Raw genomic sequence first — 19,421 nt, 5'->3', positions numbered from 1 at the left:
TTGAACTACTTTATTGTCTCAAACAAATATAGAAGATTACCTCTAAAAAATACATTTTCTAACTGGATTTTTTATTGTATTTTAGAGATGTTACATACTTGAAGTGTCCTATTTTTTAAAAAATTTTATTTTTTTATTTATTTGAAAAACATATTACAGAGAGGAGAAGCAGAGAGAGAGGTCTTCCACCCTCTGGTTCACTCCCCAAATGACTGCAACAGAAGGGGCTAGGCCTATCCAAAGCCAGGAGCCAGGAGCTTCTTCTGGGTCTCCTACAAGGGTACAGGGGTCCAAGTGCATGCACCATCTCTTCTGCTTTCCCAAGCCGTAGCAGAGAGATCAGAAGAGAAGCATCCAGGACTCAAACTGGCTGGCACCCATATGGGATGCCGGCACTGAAGGCAGTGGCTTTACCCGCTACACCATAGCACTGACCCCTGAAGTGTCCTTTTAAAACTGTTTTCCTAATCAATATATATTCTTTCTACATTATTTCTTAGCTTTCCACTTAAGAGAACAACTATAATTTTTATTCATACAAAATTTTTTCATTACCTTTAAGGGGATGGACCCAATTACACGGCAAGTAGGACAACATATTGAAATGGAGCCGGAGTGGGAAGCAGCCTTCACACTACAAATGAAATTAACACACGTCATCTCAATGATGCAGGACTGGTGCGCTTTAGATGTGAGTTTCTTCTGGGGTGGGGGATGGAAACTGAGGTAGGGGAGTTGGCTAAAAGCACATTCCTGAGTAAATTTTGAAGAGAGCTAGAGAAAATAGTGCTGTTATTTAGCTCATAAAATAGCCTATTTCTTCCTTCCACCTGCAAATTCAGTGAAATTTTAGAAATTAAGATTCTAAAGCCTTAGTTTAAAAAATTTTTAATAACTTGAAAAATAGATAGGGAAAGAAATAATCCATACTCTACTCTCCTTTCCCTAATGTAACTATCTTCATTTTTTCCCCCCAATCTCTCCTGGACCTTAAGCAAGTAAAACCATAATTTACAAACTTAACTAAAAATAAAGTTTTAGTATTAGTATAAAGATTCTTCAGAAAGTACAAGGAAAATTCAAGCTATGAGAAAACTGAATAGATTTCAAAAACTTTTGCATCAAAATTAACTTAACCTTTTAGTTATACTTTTCCATGAATTTTTTAAAGTACTCTCATACATTTGTCCTAATTTGTCAAATTGTTTTCTCCTTTCTTTGGCAATAAAGTCCAGATAGAACTTGGACAAATTAGGGCATCAAGGAGGGCTTCCATGAGATCAGAACAATGTGTTAAAGTTAACAAAGCCTAAAGAAGGTTGCTGAGAAGACCACTGCATCCTGTTCTGTGATGTGAGGGCCTGCAGTTGTCCCAGGGGTTATGTGGCTGGAGCACAGGGGTCAAGGGTAGAGCAGTGGACAAGGCTATCTGACCATACTGGACCACAGAAAGAAGTTTGGATTTTATTCTAATTAAAATGATCAATCAGTCATTAGGGATTACCAATCAGGAAAGTAGTATGACTTGGTTTCCATGTTTTTATCTAATTTAATTTATTTGAGAGAGACAGACAGATACAAGAAGAGAAAGCTCCCGTCTACTGGTTGACTCCTTGGATGCCCATAGCTAGAACTGGGTTGGACTCAAAGTCCAGAGCTGGAAACTCGATCAAGATCTCCCAGAGAGCCATCACCTGCTGCTGCCCAGGGTGCACATGTGCAAGAAACTGGAATCTGGAGCAGAGCCAGGCCTGGAACCCAGGCTCTTCTGTTTGAGACGTACACATTTCAGCTGGCAGTTTGTCCTCTAGGTCAAGCACCCATCCCCTGATGATGTGTTTTTAAAAGTTTTATGAAGAATGAATGGCAAGGGTAAGAGTTGGAGAGCAGAACTGAGCAGAGAAATGGTTGGCAGCTCCTTGGAGTCAGTGGAGATAGAGAAAAATGGGTAATTCTGAGAGAAATTTAGAAGATGAAATCGCCAGCTTGATAACATGTTGAACAATGGAGAGTGGAGGAAAGGCACATCTTGGAAGGACTTCTAGGTTTCCACAGCTTTTTTGAAAGAAATAGTTTTCACCAAGACAGGAAACACTGAGAGACCAAATTTGGAAAGAAGGATTGAGTTTGGTTTTGCCTGTATTATTATTTGAGATACTTAGTCATCATTGAATTTAAGGTGCTTATTCAGTCCAACCTTGTGAGTAACCTGGAGAAAAACCCTCTTTTTTAGGAAAAAGTGTTAATTGAAGCTTACAAAAAATGCCTGGCTGTACTGATGCAGTGTCATGGCGGTTTTACTGATGGAGAACAGCCAATCACACTGAACATTTGTGGACATTCAGTGGAAACTATCAGATACTGTGTTTCCCAAGAAAAAGTTAGCATTCACCTGCCAGTTTCTCGATTACTTGCAGGTAAAACATATCCCCCAAAAGTGTCTTTTAAACTGTTGTTTGTGGTTGATATTTATGAACACCTACTATGTTCCAGGAGTTCTACATGCATTCACTTATTTAATTGTCACAAGGATCCATTAAGTAGGTATTCTTATTAAACTTGCTTTGCTGATGGAAAGACTAAAGCATAAAGAGACAGCTTAGTAATATACACTAAGAAAGAATCAGAGTTGGTATTTTGAGGCACTTTGACATCAGAGACCATGTTTGTAACTATTGTACCATATTGCTTCTTCAGACTTAATACAAATGCATGTTTTATTATTCACCTTAATCCAGTTTCAAGTTCTGTATCATTACAGTACAGACTATTCGATCACATAAGCAGTTGCTAATAAATTGAAACCACTCTAGGTTTTCCTTCCCTCCAAGCTGTTTATTACTCATTTATTGATAATCTTATAAGCAGAAGGTCAAGATAAGTGGCATATTGAGGTGATATCTTTTTTCAATCTGAAGTAGTTGATTTAAAATCCATTTAGATTTGGTAGAATATCTAAAGCTGCCTCCTTCTAGCGGCCAAAGACCTTGAGTGTACATTTACCCAGCTCTGCAGAACTTTTCAGTGTAGCTTCCATGTTCTTGATTCTGGGTATACTTACCCTGCTCACACACTGTAACTACTCTCAGTTCCATTTTACCTAAGAGACTAGAAAGATCTAAAGGTGAATATTTTTGCTCATTGAAGAATATGTAATTAATCTTAGTTTTGTAACTCAGTAACTTAATGTGGCATGAAGGTGTATTTTATTTTTCCCTAGAAGACATTGTAGAGAACTGACATCATTTCTTTCTTAAATGTTTTGTAGATCTCCCTAGCATAACCATCTGATGCTTAATTCTTGAAAGGTTATTAATTATTGATTCAGTTTCCTTAGTAGAGCTAGGCCTAGTCAGGTTAACTGTTTCTCCTTTTGGAGTCTTGGTAGTTTGTGTCTTTTAAGGAGTTGTTCCAGTTCATCAGATTTATGGACCCAAAGTTGTTCATTATATTCCCTCATTATCCTGTTACTGTGGATAATGGAGTCAGCACTAATGATCCAGAGTGATTTAAGCTTGTTTATTGCCCTGAAGCTTAGGAAGTTGTTATTCTTAGACATACAAAAGTCTTTGAAAAGTTCATGGAAAAACTGCATATGAATTTCAGAATTTTCTTGTATCAAAATTATCTTTTAATTCTACTTTTCCATGAATTTTTTGAAATGGTCTCATGTGAATGTCAAGGGAGTACAAAAGACTTAACCTCAAATGAAATAGTGATTGTAAGAAAAACATCTTTTTTTTTTTTTTAAAGATTTATTTATTTGAAAGTCAGAGTTACACAGAGAGAAAGAGAGGTAGACTAGTCGAACAATACCCTATACCTTGTGCGGTTGTGTGAGTGCAGCCTGTTGAAATCCTTGCTTAATATATACTAAGTTGATCTTCAGTATATGGAGGTAATTGAAAATGAAACTCGATGAAGGGCGGGATGGGAGAGGGAGTAGGAGAGGGGAGGACCACAGGAGGGAGGGAGGTTGGGGGGGGACACAACAATACACAAGTTGCACTTTGTAAATTCACATTTATTAAATAAAAAAAAAAACTATATAACAAAAAAAAAAGAGAGAGAGAAAGGTAGAGAGAGAAAGAGAGAGGTTTTCCATCCGATGATTCACTCCCCAATTTGCCACAACAGCCGGAGCTGCGCTGATCCGAAGCCAGGAGTCAGGAGTTTCTTTCAGGTTTCCCACGCGGGTACAGGGGCCCAAGGACTTGGGCCATCTTCCACTGCTTTCCCAGGCTATAGCAGAGAGCTGGATCAGAAGTAGAGCAGCTGGGACTTGAACCGGCATCCATATGGGATGCAGGCACTGCAGGCAGCGGCTTTATCTACTACACCACAGCACCAGCCCCAAATCTTTCTTACTCCTATAATTTGTTCAAGCCCACTTTTGTTTTGAGCATCTGAAAATTGTTGATCCTCAGCATAGACAACTGACAGCATGATGTTGTGGGAAAATATCAGACTAGCAGGCAGGAAAGTGAGATTTGTTTCTGGTTCAGCCACTGACCACTTCTGCCTTTAGAAATCTTATTGTGTGAGGAGAAGAACTGATGTTGATAGTTACCCACAATGGAAAAAGTCAGAATCTAAGAATGTGCTAACTTCTGCACAGGTCTTCAACTCTCTCAGATCAGATCGATTTAGTGGATGTTTTGGAGTATTTATCTCACTCTATTTGATAAACCTTGGACTGATTGCTTATAATCTAGCTAAGTAAACATATACAAAACAGAACATGAATAACTTGGAGCATAAACAGTAAATGTTGAGAACAGGCTAATAGAATGAGATTAGTAATGGAAAGCCTCTTACCAGGCTAGAGCAGGTGGCCAATATATATTAAGATTGTAAAAAGCATTCTCTGTCTAGGCAACAACCTAAGCAGGACACATTCATAATGAACCAAGGTTGACCTGTAAAAGAGCCCCTTGAGTTAAGGAACTAAAGAGGCTTTGGATCCTAAACTGTAAGTTGTGGGGAACTTAATTTGAAGCTAAGATCAGAGCAGAATCACAGAGCCAGTTTCTCTCTTGAGAGATAGAGCTCCCATCTTCTGGTTCACTTACCAAATGTCTGTTACAGCCCACTGGGACAAAGCTGAGAGCCAAGAACTCAATCCAGGTTTCCTACATAGATGACAGGAACCCAACTGTTGAACCATCGCCACTGCCTCCCAGGATCTACATTAGCAAGAAGCTGGAATCGTAAGCCAGAGCCAGGAATCAGATCCAGGCAGCACCATGTGAGACACAAATGTCCTGACCACTGGCATCCTGACCAGTGTCTTAACCCCTGTGTCAGATGCCCTCTTCTGAAATATGACCTTCTTTTAATTAAGAATTTATTTTTATTTATTTGAAAGGCGAAGTAATAGAGGAGCAGGTGGGATTGAGGGGCAACACAAAGAGAAAGGGATCTTCTATCTGCAAATACACAAATGGCCGCAACAGCCAGTCTTGCGCCTGGCCGAAGCCAGAAACCTAGAACTCCATCCGGGTCTCCAGATGGGTAGCAGGATCCCAAGTGCTTAGGCCATCTTCTACTGACTTCCCAGACGTATTAGCAAAGAGCTGGATTGGAACCAGAGCAGCTGGGACTTGAACCAGTGTTTCAATACGGGATGCCAATGTCTCAGGCAGTGACATAACCTTCTGTGCCACAATGCTGGCCCCTGAAATCTAACTCTTAAAATTGGCATGATATATACATGAATTGTTTTGTACATATAACATTTACTTTTTTTTTTTTTTGAAGATTTATTCATTTATTTGAAAGTCAGAGTTACACAGAGAGAGGAGAGGAGAGGCAGAGAGAGAGAGAGGTCTTCCATCCGATGGTTCACTCCCGAAATGGCCACAACAGCTGGGGCTGCACTGATCTGAAGCCAGGAGCTTCTTCCAGGTCTCCCACATCGGTGCAGGGGCCCAAGGACTTGGGCTATCTTCTGCTGCTTTCCTGGGCCATAGCAGAAAGCTAAACAGGAAGTGGAGCAGCCAGGTCTCGAACTGGCACCCATATGGGATGCCAGTGCTTCAGGCCAGGGTGTTAACCCACTGTGCCACAGTGCCGGCCCCCTAACATTTACTTCTAAAAGTGTCATCAGTGTATGTATGTATGGTGGTACCTGGAATTAAAACTAGCTCAAAGTGTGCCCTTAATATAGATATTCATGAGAATAACTATTGAAAAAGCTTCATATATAGATATAGTTCATTTTATCTTTTTTTGAAAAAGATTATTTATGTGAAAAGTAGAACTACAGAGAAAGAGGTAGAGACAGAGAGAGATCTTCCATCTGCTGTTTCACTCCTTAAATGGCTGCAATAGCTAGGTGTGGGCCAGGATTCCATCCTGGTCTGTTTGGGTGGCTTGGGCCCAGATGCTTGGGCCATCTTCCACTGCTTTCCCAGGTGCATTATCAGGAAGCTGGTTTAGAAGCAGTATCCAGAACTCAAACTAGCTTAACCTGCTGTGCCACAATGCTGGCCCCCATTTTGTATCATAATTTGTGACCTGATAGATTCTCAATGGAAAAAAAAAAAGTTACATATAAAGTTGAGTGAATACTTAGGGTTTTTTTCCCTAAATGTTTTTATTTAGAAATATTTTGTTTTTACTTCCATGCAGGTTTACATGTGTTATTAAGCAAAAGTGAAGTAGCATATAAATTTCCAGAGCTCCTACCTCTGGTAAGTAGTACTCATGCCTATTTATTGCATTCATGTATTTTAAATCCCTTTGATACAAACTTTGTTAGGCTGAGTTTCTCTGAGAAACAGAACCAATAAGATACATGTATAGAGAGAGAGATTTATTTTTGAGGAATTGGCTCCCATGATTACCGGGTGCTGGCAAGTCTGAAATCTGCAGGGCAGACCAGCAGCCTGGGGAAAGTCGATGTTGCAGTCTTGAGTACAAAGGCAATCCCAGAGGCAGAATTCCTTCTTCTGGGTACTTGAGTCTTTTCCGTTAAGACCTTCAGCTGAACTAATGGAGCCCACCCACTGTGTGGATGGTCGTGTGCTTTACTCAGAGTCTACTGATTTCAGTGTTAATCACATATTAAGAAATACCCCTGTAGCAGTATCTACTGATGGTGATTATAAACTGGGTACTGAAGTTTAGCTAAGTTGACATGTAAAATTAATCATCCCACAAACATATCTTAAAATGATTCTAACTTTTTATAAAAATGTCCACCTCTATCAACTAACCTTTAAAGCACTGAGTTTTTATGGAAATTTTTTTTTATATGCCTAGAGTGAACTTAGCCCACCCATGTTGATAGAACACCCTCTTAGATGTCTTGTGTTATGTGCCCAAGTACATGCTGGGATGTGGAGAAGAAATGGATTCTCTCTAGTAAACCAGGTATGTGTTTTTAGTTCTATGGGGAGATTCCATTCTGTTCTTTGGCTTCTGTAAAGGTTATAGCTTTCAAGGAGCTTGTCTTTGAAAGTTGAGTATCTATATTAAAATTGTTTAAAAATATAAATGTAATGTTAGACCAAAAGTTTTGTTTTGACCAACTTTTATGTATAGTTTGTCAGAAATAATATCCAAAGTAGAAATGAATGACGGTGGTCTTGGTTTTTCTTTGAAATAATTTTTTTAGAGTATAGTTGGATAGAAAACAAATCCAGATTTCATCTATTTAAATTAAATTGAGTTAAAAGGTTAAATCCTTTTAACACAGCACTGAAGCTGGTGTTTTAATTTTTCAGCCTCTCTAAGGCTTGGTATGGATCTTTCTCCAACCACATTTTTAATAGCTGAAATGGTTGTTAACTGTTCGGGAAACCACATCTCATACACACACTTTCTTACTTGTGTAGAAACCATGTGCTTTTGGGGAAGAAAAGGGAGAGGAGGGAACTGCACCAATAAAAACCCACTTACCCAATATAATTAATTATTTTTTTAGATTTATTACTACCATAATGTGAAATGCAGACGAGAGATGTTTGACAAGGATATAATAATGCTTCAGGTAATAAATTAAAAGCATTTACCTTAAAGATTGTGGGGAGTCTTTTGCTTCTTGTTATTTGCTTGTGACTGCTCCTAAATATGAGTATAATTCTAGCTTAGCCCTCTCTATTAGGCTTCAGTCTCATGTGGCTAACAGCCTGGAGAATATGTCCATCTAGGTTTCCTGAACACATCTCAGATTTAACGAGTTCAAAATAACTCCTCGTATTTCCCCCATACTTTCTTCCTGTCTTAGGTTCTCTACCTTGGTGAATTATTTTACAGTCTACCCAGCTGTTTAAATCAGAGAGCGGAAAGCCAACCTTTCTTCATTGTCTTTGACTAATTTTAAGCCCCTTACCCTAATTGTCCAGGCCTGCAGTACTTAACTACATTGCAGTTCCTGGCTTCTGCTGTGTGCCCTCTTTAGTCTTAAACTCTGCATATTTTTTTTTTGGTTTTTGTTTGTTTGTTTATTTTTTGACAGGCAGAGTTAGACAGTGAGAGAGAGACAGAGAGAAAGGTCTTCCTTTTTCTGTTGGTTCACCCCTCAAGTGGCTGCTACGGCCGGCGCACTGCACTGATGCAAAGCCAGGAGCCAGGTGCTTCCTCCTGGTCTCATATGTAGTGCAGGGCCCAAGCACTTGGGCTGTCCTCCACTGCACTCCCGGGCCACAGCAGAGAGCTGGACTGGAAGAGGAGCAACCAGGACAGAATCCGGCGTCCCAACCGGGACTAGAACCTGGTGTGCCAGCTCCGCAGGCGGAGGATTAGCCTAGTGAACCGCAACGCCAGCCTGCATATTTGTTTTTTACTCCCAGGATTACCCACCCCTTCCTTTTCCGTTCACCAAGCTAACTTGCTTTCCTGTGTATCTCAGTGTTTAGTGTCACTTTCTCCAGAAATCTTTACATAATAGCACTGAAACATGGCTGTGCATCCCTCTTGTGAGCTCCCATAGCCTGCTACTACTGATCCCTACCACTGCACTCATACCCTGGATTGCTGACCTCTTTATTTTTCATCCTCCAAGCCCCTCAGCCCAAGCATAGCAGCTGTGTCTTGTTTTTTTTGTCCCTTTTGCCTGGCACAATACTTGTTACTTTCTAATCCTTCCCATGTTATTGCTGAATGGATTTGGTAATTATCAAAAAATAAAATCAAGAAATGTAAATTTCAGAAAAGAAAAGTAATTCAAAATAAATTAAAATCTAGGTGGCTTTAGGGTTTATACAAATGGTATTAAAGGAGAACTGGGGGGCCCAGCGCCGAGGCGCAGTAAGTTAATCCTCTGCCTGCAGTGCCAGCATCAGGGCATCAGAACATGGCCCAGGTGTTTGGGCCCCTGCACCCACAGGGGAGACCCAGATGAAGCTCCTGGCTCCTGGCTCAGACCTGGCCCAATGTTGGCAGTTACAGTCATCTGGGGAGTGAACTAGCAGATGGAAGATTTTGTCTCTCTCTCTCTCTCTCTCTTTCTCCCCCATCTCTCTGTAACTCGGACTTTGACTTTCAAAATAAATAAATAAAATCTTTAAAAATTAAAATACCAGAACCTTCACTGATGTTCAAAAAGTGATCGAAGAACCCTAAAATAAAACTTTGAAGCTGAATTAAAAGCATTGAAAGGAAGAGAACTCATAGTCTGTGTTATTTTGATATGTGAGCTTAGGTTTTGTGGGTTTGTTTCTTTGTGTTTTTGTTTTGTTTTACCAGTTTAGAGTCCTGTCCACACTTGTCAGCTGTCAGAATTAGGGACTAAAACTAAATAGGTTTTCATCTTTTATTGGGGTTGGTAACCAAGTAAGCTGTTTGCTGTTGTGCAAACCCAAGTATTTCTCACTAATTGTTTAATGGCCCTTTTAACCTTTCTCTTTTCCCTTTGTCTCCAACAAACAAAAAAGACAGGTGTCTCCATGATGGATCCAAATCATTTCCTGATGATAATGCTCAGTCGCTTTGAACTTTATCAGATTTTCAGTACTCCGGACTATGGGAAAAGATTTAGTTCCGAGATCACTCATAAGGTAAGAACATATTCTGTGAGACCACAACAGATCACTAAAGAAGTATCTTATATTCTTTCTGGATATGTTGATCATCTGAGTTAATATGCAAGATGCATATTCTTATCTCAGAAATTTATCTCCCCTCTCCCCCACGTTATAGGATGTTGTTCAGCAAAACAATACTCTAATAGAAGAAATGCTATACCTCATTATAATGCTTGTTGGTAAGTTTAGACTGTTTGAGACATTTGTTAATTATGTTGGATTTCATAGTACAAAATAGTTTAAAATTTCTGAACTGTGTTTCTTTTGTTTTGAGAGGCTGTGTACTCAGTTTTAAGGGAAGAGAATTGGAAAATCCTTTTTTCCCCACTGGTTACTGTAATGTTGAGACTAACAGTATTGTGGTGCTGTGGGAAAAGGAGAACATACAGTTACTAAAGTAGAACAAACTGGAATGCTGTGTATATTTTGTGAAAAAAAAAAAGGGTCAACATTAGCTAGCAAGGAATAGGATATTTAGAAGCTATTAAATGTTACAAGGGCTCTTCAGCAATTCTTGGAAAACACATAGGAATAAACTAAACATGGATTTCAAAAATTTTTTGTACCAAAATAGTCTTTTAAATCCTTTTTCCACAAACTTTGTGAAGCCCTTTCATATATTTTAGCTGTGTTTCTCTACATAGTTTTGTGGTGCAAAATTGTCTTCTTGACCTGGAATATAATAATTCCAAATTATTGTAGACCTATAGCAAATAGATACAGATTTCATTTCTTATTCCCTGTAATTTTAGTTTCAATTTTTCATTCCCTGAAATTAATATTTTTAGATATCCTTTTATCCCTTGTCTTCTCCCACCACCCCTACTATTTCAGACCCTCTACAGGCCTCAGCGCAGAAGCGTCTGGCTGCTGTCAGGAGGTCATAGCAGTGAGGAAGTTCGGTGTAGGTGGGGGAGGAAAGCTCTCCCTCCTTGCCACTGCCAGGACGAGGGAGTGAGAGTCGTTCCTTGACTTCAGTGACTCCTTTCTCAGCCCTCTGAGCCACCCTTCCAATACAGCAAGCAACGCTGTCTCCACGGCCTAAGGCCTGCACTCATCTGTTGAGACGGAGGCTCAGGAGGATGGTCAGGAGCTGCCCTCTCCCTCTGTTGTTGCCAGATCAGTCGTTGCTTTCCCATTGTGTGGAGAGACCTTAGAGAATTCTATCATGCTGCCTGGGGTTTACATGTACCATGTAAATATTGTGATTCTCTTAATATGTGTGTGTTTATACTTCTTTATGTTTAACAGGAGAGAGATTCAGTCCTGGAGTTGGACAGGTAGATGCTACAGATGAAATTAAGCGAGAGATTATCCATCAGTTGAGCATCAAACCCATGGCTCATAGTGAATTGGTGAAGTCTCTCCCTGAAGATGTGAGTGCCTACATTTATAAAAAGCTTAAAGAAATCCTTCCCTGTCTATCACATATCTAGATTTACTTCTGTGTACCTTTTTCACAGTTGTAAAAATGATGGTTCTAAGATGTATGTAACTCCAGTAACTTATTTTAATTAGAAAAGAGAAGACTAAACATTAGCAGTTGGAAGCAGAATTGGAATAGAATCTTCTGTGGAACGGCGCCGCAGTTCACTAGGCTAATCCTCCACCTTGTGCACCGTCACACCGGGTTCTAGTACCGGTCGGGGCACCGGATTCTGTCCCGGTTGCCCCTCTTCCAATGCAGCTCTCTCCTGTGGCCCGGTAGTGCAGTGGAGGATGGCCCAAGTCCCTGGGCCCTGCACCCACATGGGAGACCAGGAGAAGCACCTGGCTCCTGGCTTTGGATCAGCGCGGTGCGCTGGCTGCAGCGGCCATTAGAGGGTGAACGAACGATAAAGGAAGACCTTTCTCTCTGTCTGTCTCTCTCTCACTGTCCACTCTGCCTGTCCAAAAAAAAAAAAAAGAATCTTCTGTGATAAAGCCTTGAAAAAAAAAAGGCACTGAAAATAAAGTAAGCCTTAGAGCTGGATTTTTTTATTCATTATAAAGGAAGAGGCATTAACAGGGTCTTTCGTACAAACTTACCATGGGGATAGATAGCCCTTTATAACCTACTAAATTGAGGAAGGTAAGAAATACCTGTTCACCTGTGTTAAGTAGTTTTCCTGAAGTTTTTCCTTCCCAAGCATCCAAAGACTCCTTAATAATGAACCATTATCTCATTTTAGTGAATGTAAAATAAAAGTCATGGCCGGCGCCGCGGCTCACTAGGCTAATCCTCCGCCTCGTGGCGCCGGCACACCGGGTTCTAGTCCCGGTCGGGGCGCCGGATTCTGTCCCGGTTGCCCCTCTTCCAGGCCAGCTCTCTGCTGTGGCCTGGGAGTACAGTGGAGGATGGCCCAAGTACTTGGACCCTGCACCCCACGGGAGACCAGGAGAAGCACCTGGCTCCTGCCATCAGATCAGCGCGGTGCGCCGGCCGCGGCAGCCATTGGAGGGTGAACCAACGGCAAAGGAAGACCTTTCTCTCTGTCTCTCTCTCTCACTGTCCACTCTGCCTGTCAAAAAAAAAAAAAAAAAAAAAAAGAGTGTATCCACCTCATAGGATTGCTGGGAGGGTTCAATGCATACTGCCCAGAATGCTAGCAGTTATTACTAACTTGAAGCACATATATTTCCTGTACTTTCAGGAGAACAAGGAAACTGGCATGGAGGGTGTAATCGAAGCAGTTGCCCATTTCAAGTGAGTTTACTTCCTATTATTTCATCCTCTGTCTCGTTTGGTTTTTAATTACACTCTTCTTTGTTAGAATGTTCCCTGTGGTGGAACTGAGAGTGAAGTTGTTGCTTTCAGAGTATGAACAAACATTTTCAAGTTATAGTTCAGAATTAGATTGCTCACTGACATTTCACTTTATGGTCTACCCCTGCACTCAGCAAATGAAAAAAAGCATTGTGAGAGTTTTCATAGCACTCAAAACAGCTGTTCATAGCTGATGGTTCCAAGTAATAGAAATTAACCTAAGCAATGAACTAATGCATTGCAGGTTCCTAAAATTACTCTCTTTGTTTCCATGTGAGTGTGCCACCTAAGTGTGGGGTGGCTTCTGCCTGTTCTGGGGTCCTGTGTGATTCCCCAGTCAATAAGCTACTTTTCCCCGGAAGTTGTTGAGGCATTTTCTCAGTGCTGCTTTTTTCCTTAGTCCCCACCTCAGTGGCTGTATCTTTATCTTTGCTGATTATGAAGACAATTCGTGCTTTTAGAGAAAAGCACAGAAAGCTGTGAAGTAAAAAAGAAATCACCCATAGTCCAGCCACTCTGGTGCCTCTGTTGTACTTAGATGTGTGCCTCTGAACTTTTTTTGCTAAACTTGTGAGTGCTTGTATCGACCTGTGTGTAAGGGGCTAGGAAGATACATACTTGAACAAAAATGGGTTCATTTTATATTTACTGTTCTGTAACATTTTTAAATTAAATTTAATAAGCTATTTCTTTATGTTTATATCTTTGGGGGATTTATTTATTTTTACTTAAAACTTGCCTTATCAGTACATAAAGGCCCACTTCATTCCTTGCTTCAGTTCTTTGCAGTCCAGTACTGTACTGCAATATACTTAACCTCTTCCCTAGTGATGAATATTTAACCTCCAGATTTTCTCTACTGTAAACTAGGGTTGAACAGCGTGGTGCACATATCACTGACACGTGTTTCTTTCCTTCTGTCCTTCCTCTCTTTCTTTTTTGAGAGGTAGAGGCAGACAGACAGAGCACCCATCTGTGGTTCACTCCACTCATCTCTACAGTGGCCATGGCAGGACTGGGTTAAAACTCAGAGCCAAAAACTCAGTTAGGGTCCCACATGTGGGTGGCAGGGGACCCAGTACTTGAGCCTTCACCACTGCTTCCCAGGGTCTGCATTGGTAGGAAGCTACAATCAGACCCAGGCACCCTGATGTGCAATGTATCTCAACCAAGGTCAAACTCGCACCCCCACTTCAATATTTTCAAATGTGGAAGTATTTCTTGGATAGATCAAAAGGAAGGCATTTTAATACACCCAAATTACCTTCCAAAAAATATCAGCAATTTACACTTCCACTTGGGGGAGTGTATGAGAGTACGCTGTAGCTTTGCCAACACTCTGATATGTACAGTCTTAGTTTCCACACATTATATGAGTGGAAAATGTTACCCTGTTTTAATTTGTATTACTTTAACTACCAGTGAACTTGAAGGTTTTCTCTTACTTTTTTAGCCATTTATATTCATTCATCCTTTCATGCATTTTTCTTTGTGGTTATCCTTGTCTTACTGTGTCATGTGTGCTTTTTTGTATATTAGAGATATTCTTATTTTAGTAAATATATTGCAGGTACTTTCTTCTTGTCTGGTTCTTAGCTCTGTGATTTTTTTTTCACAAAAATGTTTTGAAAAATGTTTCTATCCTATTTGACTTCTGGGTTTTGTAATTTGTTTAGGAAAATTCTCTAAACCCCAATATTGTACCTGCTTTTTGCAGTCAATGGAAGTCATCACAAGTATCTTTACATGTCAAAATACAGAATAGTGTTTGATTGTTTATATTGTTGCCGTATCTGTGTCCATCACATTCAGTTGTCCAGTTAGAATAAATTCAAAGTGGATGTGCTGGATAAAATACATGCACACAAAGCTTGGTTTTAGATTGCCAAATTCACTCACAGAACATAAGTTTCAGCTTAACGCCCACAGGCAATATGCGAGAGTTCTTTCTTATGCTAGTATCTAAAACTGTCTCATGAATTAGTATTTGACCAGTAATTATAGTCTAAGGGCCTTTCTTTCCTAGGAAACCTGGATTAACAGGACGAGGCATGTACGAACTGAAACCAGAATGTGCCAAAGAGTTCAATTTGTATTTCTATCACTTTTCAAGGGCAGAGCAGTCCAAGGTAATTGTGGAAATTAAAAGTACGGCAGGGAAAAGTTTTATGGCTTTTCAGATTGAAGAAGGATACATTTTCATTGTAGGAAGCTTGGAAAATATTTTAAAAGGTAGAGTATGAATAGAATACCACCACCTGAAATGTTGGGTCAATTGCCCCCTCCCAGTGTTCTGTGTACAATTACATACATACACATGTAATTTTATTTTATTGGCTTTTGAGGATAAATTTTCAACCTTGTAATCCACTTTATATACACACTTCAGAATTGGTACCAATTAACATGCTTTTTCCATAGAGATTTAGATAGTTTTCCAAATCATTCTTGGATAGTTAAATTTTGCCTTGTATCGGTGTTCACTAAAAGCACTTTTTCCATAAATAACATTAAACAGAATTTAAACATGAAGCTTTTGTTTTTGAAACATATAGAACCAGCTCAGACCTTACAATTTTTTGGTTTTGGTTTGTGCATATTTTCATTGTATTTTAAAGCAACAAAGAATTCATTTTGGGATTCTTTTAATGGGAAAAAATTAACCTTGATATATCTGTATTGGGAGGGGAGGCTATAACACTGAGGATCAAAATCAGAAGATAATACAGCCAAGAGGACTTAGGTCACTGATTTTGGATACTAAGTTGCTTTGCATTGCTAACTCCCTACCCAAATTACTTTCTTTTTTATCAGGCAGAAGAAGCTCAACGGAAATTGAAAAGACAAAATAGAGAAGATACAGGTACTTTTATTTTTGCTTTCCACAAAATTCACTTGTTTAACATTATTGTCTATTACCTATGATGATTGTCCTTGGTAGAATGAAAGATTTAATAATAAGCTTTCCAAGTGAACATTCAAAGGAATAATGAGTATGTTAACGTAGGAATAGTCTGTATTGAGTCACCTCTGGGTTAATGGTTTTATCTCAGATCTGAAGACATTTCTAGGGGAAAGAAAGGCTTTCCTTTATACTGCTGCTATTTAGGTAGCTGTTCTACTGCATCCTGCTGACTTTGAGACTATAAAATATGGCTTTAAGATGCATATTAATGAGCATTCTTTGAGTGAAGACCATCAAAAGTGTCTAACAAAAAGGCGGTCTTTTTCAGCACGTTCTACAAAAGCAACCAATAACAACTTTATTTGCAGCACTTCCCCCTCCAGTTTTGCCTCCGTTCTGCCCTTTGTTTGCAAGTCTGGTTAACATTTTGCAGTCAGATGTCCTGTTGTGCATCATGAGAACAATACTGCAGTGGGCTGTGGAACATAATGGATATGCCTGGTCAGAATCCATGCTGCAAAGGGTAGGTTTGAAGACATGCCTTTATGTGTTAGTGTGTTTTCAGTAAAAGCTAAAATACTCTTGTCAGTATCTATACACAGAAAAATTAGAAGAAAAATGTATTGTTTGAAATTACGTATATCGTTACTGCTTTTTTGTCTGACAATGAAAATGAGTATCTGACAGATTTTTTAATACCATATGTTTGTGATTATCTTGGTGCCATTGACTAATCTGTCTCTCTCGGATTGACCCTCATCTTTGTACATTAAGTACTGTGGTATTGGATAATTTTTTTATCCTTCACATATGTTTCTCAATTAATTCTCTCAAAAAATTAAAAAACTAGAGTACATAAATATCCATACTTTGCAATTAGAGAAATTAAGACTTGGAGACTTATGGTCCTATAGCTAGCTAATCAGTGCCAAATTGAGTAGCTTGTTTGTATTTTACCTTATAGCTTTAATGTTAAGTCATTCTTACATTATCTCATTGAATTTACACAGCATTCCTATGAACAGATACAACTTTTTCCATCATATAGATGAGAAAGCCAAGTTTCAGTGAGGCTCAGTTAACTTCCTATGTTAAGTAATAAGTGACATCATAACAATGATTAATACACTGCCTACTCTGTGCTGGGCACTTCACGTACAGTATGTGTGATCCTCAGAACTCTGGAGGGAAGCTGTTTTTTTCTATGTTATAGATGATGACATAGGCTCAGAGGGGTTCCCTGAGGGAATATAGCTTGAAAGCAGGAAAGCCAGGATTCAGATGAAGGCAAGCCGTCCTCCAAAGCTTACCATTCTTTGGATTGTCTCAGCAGGCGCAACTGTCTCATTGGCTAAGGTGTGTGTACACTTGCACCCCCCTCCCATTTATAACCTTATGTTTTAAATGTAAAAGCATGGAATTGTGGTGCACTAGAGACTGTCAGTGTATGTGAGCAAAAGATGTGTGGGGAATGATGGAGAAGAAAGGAAGGAACAGTACTTAACTTATGTATACATTAGCTTTAGTCATTCAGGCTGGCCTGGTGTTTCCCAGTTTCTGACAGCCACAGTTGCCCCCATGGAAAGAAAGATACAGGCACACCACACATGTCCTTCAAAAATTAGGGAGTAGGATAAGAGAAGTGAACATGCAAGTAGATTCAAGATAGTTAAGATACTTTCTTAGAAGTCTGGTAAGGAATTTTAAGACTATGGTGTAGGTATGGAGTAAAACTGCAAAGCACACCACAGATGAGTTGCTAGTCACATCAGAGGTAGTTTTAGCTTACCCAAAGAAATCACAGTGGAAGACCCTTCCTCTTTAAATTAGAAAATTTTGTTTTCCTTGCCAAGAATCCTTTATTAGAAAATGAACATCAGTGTGTGAATTTATTAAAATCAGTACTTTAAATTATTTTTGGTTGCATTTAGTCTTTCATAGTTTAACTTTTTAAATAGTAAATAAATTACTTCATTTCTTATAAAATATGTAGTTTTTTACTAAAAATTATAAAACATTTTATTTGAGGTGTTACATTTAATTGGAATGGCACTACAAGAAGAAAAGCAGCATTTAGAAAATGCCATGGAAGAGCATGTAGTAACGTTTACCTTCACCCAGAAGATTTCAAGTATGTATATGCTTTTTCCTAAACCTAACTCAAGATATAAGTGATTTCAAATAATCCATTTAGAACCTTTTTTATTTGATCATATTGGTTCTAAGTGGGTAATAGTGAAGTCAGATATTTGAGGCCATATGTATTAATCTGTGTATGGTACTATATTAATCCTGATATATTTATATAAAAGTACTTAGGGCTATACTAATTAAAATACATATACTTTTGTAGTTTCTTTATTATTTGAGAGGCAGAGAATGCCCATCTACTGGTTCACTCCCCAAATACCCAGGACCTAGAAACTCAATCCACATGGTGGTGGCAAACCAACTACCTGCTTCCTCTCAGAGTGCACATGAATAGAAGGCTGGAATCAGGAGCAGAACAGAGCCAGAATTCAAAACCAGGAACTCTGATATGGGATGCGGGTGTCCTAGTCAGTATCTTAACCACTGTGCCAAAGGCTTATCCTGTAGTATATAAAATTTGTCAGAAAAAATCAAGAAGTCATGAGGAGTTCTTAGTTTTTAATGGGAATAACACACGCAATTAAATTCTACAATATCCTTTTTTGTTTTTATTTGAAAGATAGAGTTACATAGAGCGAGCCAGGGGCCGGCGCCGTGGCTCACTTGGTTAATCCTCCACCTGCGGCACTGGCATCCCATAGGGGCACTGGTTCTAGTCCCAGTTTCTCCACTTCCAGTCCAGCTCTCTGCAGTGGCCCAGGAGGGCAGTGGAGGATGGCCCAGGTGCTTGGGCCCCTGCACCCGCATGGGAGACCAGGAAGAAGCACCTGGCTCCTGGCTTTGGATCAGTGAAGCGCTGGCTGTAGCAGCCATTTGGGGAGTGAACCAATGGGAAGGAAGACCTTTCTGTCTCTCACTGTCTATAACTCTGCCTCTCAAAAAAAAAAAAAAAAAAGAGAGAGAGAGAGCGAGAGAGAAGAGGGAAGACTTCCATGCGCTGGTTCACTCCCCAAATGGCCCAGAGCTGTGCCGATCTGAAGCCAGGAGCCAGGAGCTTCTTCCAGGTCTCCCACGAGGGTGAAAGGACCCAAGCACTTGGGCCATCTTCTACTGCTTTCCCAGGCCACAGCAGAGAGCTGGATCGGAAATGGAGCATCCAGGACTCAAACCGGTGCCCATATGGGATGCTGGCACCACAGCCGGCGGCTTTACCCACTTTGCCATAGCACGGGCCCCTACAATATACTTTTAAAACAAAAAGTATACCATCAGAATTTCATTTTTAAATTTTTGCTATTATCTTATGAAAATAAAATTCTGCAGTATTAAAAACAAGAAGAGGTTCAACATTTGGCCTACTGCTTAAGACACCGCTTAGAAGGCCCATATCTCATATCAGAGTGCCTGGGTTCAAGTCCTACCTCCGCTCCCGATTCCAGCTTCCTGAGAGACAGCAGATGATGGCTCCAGTGATTAAGTCCCTGCCACCCATGTGAGAAAACTGAATTGAATCCCTGGCTCTTGTCTATGATCTGGTCCAACCCTGACTGCTAAAGGCATTTGAGGAGTGGAGCATTTGAAGTGAGCTGTCTTTCTGACTCTAAAAAAATGTTTTTAATCAGTCATAGGGGATTAGAATATCGTTTTA

General features: G+C 39.8%; 1 protein-coding gene across 6 annotated transcripts in view; it reads left to right on the top strand.

Annotated features, from left to right (window-relative positions):
- The window catches only part of UBR2 (ubiquitin protein ligase E3 component n-recognin 2), a 119,340-nt gene that overhangs the window by 63,432 nt on the left and 36,487 nt on the right, over positions 1–19,421 (top strand). For 4 of the 6 annotated variants that reach the window (XR_011388680.1, XM_070074091.1, XM_070074089.1 and 1 more), the window contains exons 14-26: positions 563–691; positions 2,234–2,417; positions 6,634–6,695; positions 7,267–7,377; positions 7,931–7,996; positions 9,882–10,004; positions 10,147–10,210; positions 11,283–11,407; positions 12,665–12,717; positions 14,804–14,906; positions 15,592–15,640; positions 16,051–16,205; positions 17,711–17,813. Coding sequence is in view for 4 of the 6 variants with exons in the window: in XM_070074091.1 (XP_069930192.1) it covers positions 563–691; positions 2,234–2,417; positions 6,634–6,695; positions 7,267–7,377; positions 7,931–7,996; positions 9,882–10,004; positions 10,147–10,210; positions 11,283–11,407; positions 12,665–12,717; positions 14,804–14,906; positions 15,592–15,640; positions 16,051–16,205; positions 17,711–17,813 (1,327 nt within the window). In the remaining 2 variants the exon portion in view is untranslated. Of the gene's footprint in view, positions 1–562; positions 692–2,233; positions 2,418–6,633; positions 6,696–7,266; positions 7,378–7,930; positions 7,997–9,881; positions 10,005–10,146; positions 10,211–11,282; positions 11,408–12,664; positions 12,718–14,803; positions 14,907–15,591; positions 15,641–16,050; positions 16,206–16,895; positions 17,032–17,710; positions 17,814–19,421 lie in introns of those variants that run through there. The other 2 variants (XR_011388681.1, XM_070074092.1) reach the window with 2 other exon arrangements.

This window comes from Oryctolagus cuniculus, chromosome 5 (assembly GCF_964237555.1).
Source record: "Oryctolagus cuniculus chromosome 5, mOryCun1.1, whole genome shotgun sequence".
NCBI lineage: Eukaryota > Metazoa > Chordata > Mammalia > Lagomorpha > Leporidae > Oryctolagus > Oryctolagus cuniculus.
This window is presented reverse-complemented; position numbering and strand designations above follow the sequence as displayed.